At 40.2% G+C, this 7,492-nt stretch overlaps 1 protein-coding gene across 5 annotated transcripts in view; it reads right to left on the bottom strand.

Moving 5' to 3' along the window:
* Window positions 1-2,350: 2,350 nt before the first annotated feature.
* The window catches only part of SASH1 (SAM and SH3 domain containing 1), a 261,529-nt gene continuing 256,387 nt past the window's right edge, over window positions 2,351-7,492 (bottom strand). For all 5 annotated transcript variants that reach the window (XM_069598656.1, XM_069598655.1, XM_069598657.1 and 2 more), the window contains 2 exons: window positions 6,863-6,994; window positions 2,351-5,707 (listed from right to left, as the gene is read on the bottom strand). In XM_069598656.1, coding sequence (XP_069454757.1) covers window positions 5,444-5,707; window positions 6,863-6,994 — 396 coding nt within the window. In that variant the 3' untranslated portion in view covers window positions 2,351-5,443. The remainder of the gene's footprint in view (window positions 5,708-6,862; window positions 6,995-7,492) is intronic.

Here is a 7,492-nt window from a genome sequence, read left to right as displayed (position 1 = left end):
CTCTGAAAAAAATGGAAAGGCGCAGAGGGGTAAGGGCAGAGGATTGACATAACCCGGACTATGTTTTTAAAGGGTCTGCTCAGGCAGCCATAATAAAATACAATAGACTGGGTGTCTTGCACAACAGAAATTGATTTTCTCACAGTTCAAGTCCAAGATCAGGTTCTGGCAGGATCGACTTGTTGAGAACCCTCTTCTTGGTGGGTCAAAGCCAGCCTTCTCACTGGGTCCTCACACGGACAGAGAAGATGCCCCACAGTTCCTTCCTCATCTTATAAAGACTCTAATCCCTACCTGGGTCTCTGCCCTCGTGACCTCATCTAAACCTAATCACTTCCCAAAGGCCACACCTCCCGATGCTATCCCACTGGGGGACTGGCTTCAATGTTAGAATTTGGGAGGGACACAAACATTCACAGCTGAGTCTCTCGGGTTGCTGCGAGTGCTGGATGGCAAGGATGGGGATGGGGAAGCAGGTGGCTCTGGAACAATCCAAGTGAGGGGGTGGTGGCCACCATAGCAGTGGAGGTGGTGAGAAGGGGTCAGCTTCCGGACAGACATCGAAAGTAGAGACAGGAGGATTTCCTGACAGCTTGACGTGGACCAGGAGAAAAAAAAAAAAAGTCAAGGATGACGAAGGGATTTGATCTAAGTGACCAGAAGTCATCATTAATTGAGGTGAGAAATGGGGGGAAGATCAGACATTCGGTTTGGGAGGAGTGTTGAAGATAAACAAGGATGGTAGTAAATTGCAGTCAGATTAATGTTAACTCCTTCGGCTCCCACACAGGTATCCGGGGGGCCTTCCATATTGGGCTCAACCCTGGTTTGATTACGACCTTCATGTATTTCATTGGAGTTTCAGAGAGGGGACGGCTCACCTTCCTTGTCAGTGTTATTCTCTGACGCGGTATAAGAGGGGCACTATGTGAGGAATTAAGAGTGCTTCCAAATAATGCTGCCCGTGGCCCACTGAGGCATGGGTGGGTGGTCCAGACCTACACCTGATCAAGCATCTATCCTCTCCTGCCTCTTCCCCCCTCATTCACACCCTCACACACACCCCTAGAAGTCCCGTGTACACTTCCCTCTGAGTCGATCCTCAGAAATACAGTCAGTCATTATTACAGTAAATTCTTATTACATTATTACAGAATAAAGAAAGTCTTTATTCTAAGATGCCCCCAAATAAGTTGTGTGGTGAGATGGGAACCACCCTTTCCTTGTCTCCTTCCGGTAATCAAATTTATGTTCCTATAACTTCTAAATGAATACAACATAAGCATCCACACATGAAGCCAAGTTATAACAAATACCAAGAATCCAATCAAGGTTTCTTAGGGATCATAAAAAAAACTATTTTCTATGAGTTGAGCTATAGAATCTTAGGAGTCAGCTTGAGAGAAACAAGATTTGAGGTTTATGATCAATTCTTTAAAAATAATGCCTCACTTCAGAGGAACCCCAGACTCTAAGAATACATGAAATAGCCCCATTTACAAAATGGATTGGGCGAGTGGGGAGTAAAACCATGATTTGTAAGTAAGACTTATCATGGTAAAGCTTACCTTTATTGAAATCCACCAGTGGATTTAAACTATTCTATCAAAATTCTATACATAACACAGCAATTCCACATGCTAAGTGAAAAACCATGGGGAAACGCTGTCATTCCTATATGGAAAAAAGCTTATTCAGTTTTATTTGTAAATAGAGCTTTTCTGAAAAGGCACGCAAACAGTGGTTGTAATACTGACCTGTAGTGTGAGAAACAGGTGGCTGGAAGAAAAGGAAAGGGTCGCTTTTGGGTTTGTATCAAGTGCGTGTATTATCTACTCAAAAGGTTGAATTATACACTTCTTCTTAATTAAAAACATGTTTTTATATCAATTGAGGTACACTAAGTTGAAAATGATGAATTAAGCAATTTTGTCAAATTGCTTAATTTCTAGGATATCCCAATCTAGAAGTTTTTCTCTCTCAGAGGAAGACTTGGATTATTTCCATTTAACTATTGATACCTATGATATGGGGCAAGTCTGTGTGGACTCAAATTCTTCATTGAAAAAAATGGGCTTAGACTAGAGATGACTTCCCAAATCTCTTTCTGGGGTAAGATACTGTGATTATGTGACTTGACTATGCAATATTTGGAAAAAAAACTGAAATAAGTTGTCAAGGAGAATTTGAATGTGATAGTGAGTTTTGGTGATGTGACAGAAATAATATGGCAGTATAGTTGTATACAACTACTATTTTTGCAATACATTTTATCCTTAAACCACACCTCATTAATTCCCTTTCATTCTACTCACCTTTGAAATACCTAGGGAACAACAAAAGAGACAGATTCAACTGAAGAAATTTATTTATTTTTTTCCTAGGTACATAGATGACATAATTATAGACAAGTTTTGATACATAGGAAAACCCTTCTGTCCACCTCTTTTTGCTAAATGAATCATCACAATAATTTTTTACAATTTTTAAAACAATACACAGCTTTCTTGGGCTGAAGCAATCGCAAGAACATATTGGTACTGGTATATTACAGCTACTTACAATGTTTAAGAACAGCAATGGAGAAAAATAAGTTATTTAAATATTGATTTCATATACAGAAAGTGCAATGTTGTTAGTTGTTATATAACTTGCTTGACAGTTTCTTGTTTATCAATTTAAAATCGAGATAACGTGGACTCAGACTTTTTTTTTACAGTACACACGTGCAGCATTGACTTGGTGAACTGACTTCTTTTGCTGCAATTATGAAAGCAAACTTTGCTCTGTCAGGAACTAATTTTCAACAGACTACTTATTTCCAATTTCACCCATCCCTGGGTACAGGAAAAGAGAAAAGGGCCTCTGAGTAAGGCAAGGCCGTGAACAATCTATCTACTTCTTGCTTATCTGGGAATGTAAGTAGTGGTTGGGGCTGGCTGCATTTCCTTATAGACAGCTTCAAAGAGAAAAATGACACACAACGGATGTGTAGCTACCTGAGCCAAACTGCCTCTCCAGGTCTCTCTTGTGCTTTCCTAAAACAACAGTGTTCACCCTTCCTAACATTCGGCACCAAGTGCAACGGATGAAAACCGGATATTGCTGAAGCCGGCCACCTGTCTTCCGGCATCCACAGGCGGCTGCAAACCATCTCAGTCAAATGTCACATGCAAGCATTCAGGCTTTTCTAAGGTCAATTTAAAAGTTTAAAGCAAAAGAAGACCAAATACTAAAAGTTTAAAAACAAAAGGATTTTAATAAAAAGCACAATAAAGTAAAAATCACCTCAAATCCCACAGACTAGGAAGCCCTTCCACTGAAAATGATTCATGGTCCCTGAATTTCACTTCTAGGCAAAGGCAATGATTTCCAAAGAAGAATGGAAAAAAAAATACGGTTTGGCATTCTTAAAAACTCATATTCAGAGAGTTCACTTTTCTGGCACCTCTGTTACGTACGTGGAAATCTTACAGTGAAAATGAACCAACACTAGGAAATTCACGTACAATTCTCCCTTCTCCTTTGCTCCTATGTACCACCTGACTATAGGACTTCCTGGTATGTGTGGTCTTTTAGCTCAGCTTCAACTCTGAGCAGGCTCTCTCACAAGTCACGATGAGGCACCGAAAACGTGGGGTGAGGAGCCCATCCATTTTAGAGCATCCTCTCCTTCACACATGAAATCCCTTCCAATGACATAGTCACAGCAGAGCCTGCAGCCTCCTTACCCTTTACATGGAATGTCACATCCCACAGGAATGTCATAATGGGCTGAAAAGTTCAACAGAAATTTGGCCGCTTTAGCTTTTTCTTCTAGTGTTCCACAACTTCTTACATGGCATCTTATAGAAGGTGACTATTATTGAAGAAATATATATTATTCTTTAAAATTCATACCCAAAGCATGGAAAAAATATTACCTGAGAATGTCCTTTTCCTCAGAAATATGGATCCAGATCTATTTTAAAGCAAATGGTAAAATGGCTTTGTAATTCATGAAAACACCTTTTTTCCCCGCTCTCCCCTAAGGGATATCATTTGTTTTAATGAGTAGATAAAATATTACAGAACTTTTAAATCACGACTCTAAACATTTCTACCAGAAATGATCATACCCAATGCTTAAAATAGGGCTCATGATAAGAATGTAAAAGAAAATAATTTTATAAGCAACTGGAAACAATTTCTGTCTGCTAGAAAATCAGACAATAGATTAAAAGAGAATGCTGAAATCAGTTGGAAAAGAACTGACAATATGCAACTATTTAATACATGGCCAATATAGTTTGTTTGGCTCCATAATGAACCTTTATTATGTTTAAGTGAATTACCTAAATAAGATGGAAAACAGTATTTTAACTATAAAACCAGGAAAAAAATCTTTTAAAATATCTTATAAACTATTTCCCTTTAAAGAAAGTCTTCCTTAAATATTCAACTTACAATGACTTTTTGCAAAGGTACTCTGTTATCCGATGACCGAATTTTGGAATGGACCTGGTCAAGATTCCAAGTCAACACTGCAGCACAATGACCAACATGGTAACAACACTAAACTGATTAAAATTAAAGATCATAACCTCAAACACACAAACATACTCTCACACATGATATCTTTGTGAATTTCAGTGAGCTTTTTACCAGATTTAGTTAGCTGAAAATCTGAAAGTCAACATGAATCCTGGCCTGATAAACACCCCTATAAAATAAGCCACATTAGAGTGAGACAATTAGAAAAGCCGATTTCTGTTGGAAACATCCCACGTACGTTAGATGGCAGTCTAAGCTGAGGATCTGGAACTACGGTTACAAGGTAGTGAACACTAGGTTAGATAACTGCTTAAAAGCTTACATTAAGGCAAATAAATGCTGATTTGCTAGAAAGCAATTATTAAAACGTCTCTTGTTTACCTAAAGGAGAATAGGGCTTTCTTTTTCCAGTGCAGCCAGATTTTCTTACTTTTGAACACATGAGCCTGATCAATAGTGTACAATCACTCCCGAGGCTGTTACTTTGGCCTGGCTAAAGCCTGTCTGGGCCTCAGCAACCCTGCAGGGTGACGAAAGAGTGAGGAGCATGCTGAGAAACGGGACAGGCAGCCTCTCCCCCTGCCCCCTGCCCCTGCCCAGTGCACCAAGGCAGACTGTGGGCAAAGCATTTGTGGCAAATCGGCATCTTGGTTCTACTGTATCCTGAAAACAAAACTAAGTGCTTGTCTTTCCTTTGGGGGTCACAGAGAACCACACCAATTTCCTGGTGGGGGCTTTTCTGGAGAAGAGAAGGTCATCAGTCCTGTGCCAAGATTCCGAGTTCTGTTGGCAACACACTGGGCCTTTCTCCTGGGTCTGGTATGCATGTCCAGCCAAGGAGGAATTGCATCAGCATCATGAGCACAGTGAACGGGTGGCTCTTGTCCAGGGAGGCCCATTTCGGGCCTGGCTACATGGCCTCGGGGCCTGGTGGCAGTTTGAAGAGTCTGGCTGCAGACACGAGCTTGCTTATGTGTCTCTCCTCTGTGATGCCAGCCTCCTGAAGGCAAGTGTGGGACAGAGAAGGCACTTGGCCCAGGGTGCTAAAGCCTGCCTCAGAGAGGGCACTGGCATACATGGGCAGACCAATGGAAACCAGCCAATCCGACACGGATGACACGTAGCCAGGAGAGAGGGGCTTCCTGCAGATTTCTGTGAGTCCACCACTTGGGATCTAGGAAAACAAAGAAAGCGATTTCATCAAGATTTGACCAGTGCCACTGGAGAGCTCTTTCTTCTCTGCCTAAGAGGAGAGCTAGGCAGAAATGTTATATTAATACTACACTATCAGAAAGGGATAATACCATGAGATGTCAAAGCATCAAGAATTCTTTCTTGGCTTCTCAAGGTGAAACAAATCCTCAAGAAAGTGTCTGAGGTCCCAGAAAGTACTTGGAATTAGATCTAACCGCAATTAAGTGTGGAAGTCTCCAAACCATCACCATTTATGTTTCTGGCTCTTTTGTCTCATGGTGGTCACACTCTTCAATCAATGATCCCTATGGTGACTGAAGAACCAAACCTATGTGATAGTGTGAAAAAATAAGATATCCAGAAAAGCAATGATACTCATACAAAGTAGATTTTCTTCTGTATTTTGAATCTACACTAACATCCAGAAAATTCAGCATTTATTAAATTAAGCGTTAATTAAAATTAATCAACTATAAAGAATTAAAAATACAATAATAAATGTTGGCTAGGGCAGGGAAATGGACATTTATACTTGACTTCTGTGAAGGCCAAGTGAGATACCTCTCAGAAAGGCAATTTACCACCAAATGTGCAAATTCTTGAGATTTTCTGAAGTCTTAATGAAGCAAATCCTCTTGAAGGACTATATCCTCAGAAATTAGTCAACAAAGTCTATAGAATTTATTAACCAGGACATTCTTCACTCAATTATTTAAAATAAATGTCTTAATAATATGGAATTAGCTGAACTAAGACACATCTACTAGAACACTTTGAAACATAAATAATATTAAATAATTTCAGTAACAAAGAAATAGGTTCACAATCTGATAACTGAAAACATTAAGGTTTCCAAATTGTACATGTACTATTATACACGTGCAGAGAAATAACCAAATGGATTTTTTTTCCACAGTTCTGGGATTATGGATAATTTTCATCTTTTTCTTTCTGAAACTGTATTTTTAAAACTCTGCAGGCTGAATACGTATTACCTTCCCCCAGGGGTCTCCCTTTGATATCTTAGAAGGAACCCTGGGCTTCTCTGGCTACCAGCATGCCCATCATTAAGCCCTATAACTGAATGGACTTCAGAAAGCTGGGTGAGGGGAGCCCTGAACCGTGGGCTGCTCACCGCCATGCGGTGCTGCTTCCGCAGCAGCTTGACACGGATCTGGTCCATGTTGGTGGCAACATCCCTTTCCGGCTGGTCTAAGTCTTCTGCGTATCTCTGCACCAGGGCCTCAGGAATTCCACAGCGGCCGTGCTGCGAGCAAGAACAGAAATCTCTTAGCAAGGGCTGCGAGGATCTTCTTCTTTCTCCAAGAACAGCAACCATAAGGTAGGATAAGACATTTAGCTACTGGAAAGTAGGACCAACAGTTTTAATTTGAAGTGAATCTATTTTCTTTAGTGTCAGGACAAATATTTTAGAGAGAATATTTTACATCTTTATCTTTTAGGTAGTGATGAGCTCTGGAAATACATCTTGAAAGATGGTTAAAATAGAACACAATCACCCTCCATTGTGGGGTCTAAGGTCCTCACCTCACTCTATGTGATCATTTTGCAAAAGGTTACTGAAGGGCAAACTTGTGCTCTATAGCTCATCTACTGTTAGTCCCTCAGCTACAAAGAGTTACACTAGGCCAGCATTTACTATACAGTAAAATTTCCACTACTTTCCACTCAAAGGGGTTCATTCACTAAATATTAAGAAGGCAGAGGAGTATTTTATCATAAGGCATTCAGGGTCATAAGGCGC

This window comes from Ovis canadensis, chromosome 8 (genome assembly GCF_042477335.2).
Source record: "Ovis canadensis isolate MfBH-ARS-UI-01 breed Bighorn chromosome 8, ARS-UI_OviCan_v2, whole genome shotgun sequence".
NCBI lineage: Eukaryota > Metazoa > Chordata > Mammalia > Artiodactyla > Bovidae > Ovis > Ovis canadensis.
This window is presented reverse-complemented; position numbering and strand designations above follow the sequence as displayed.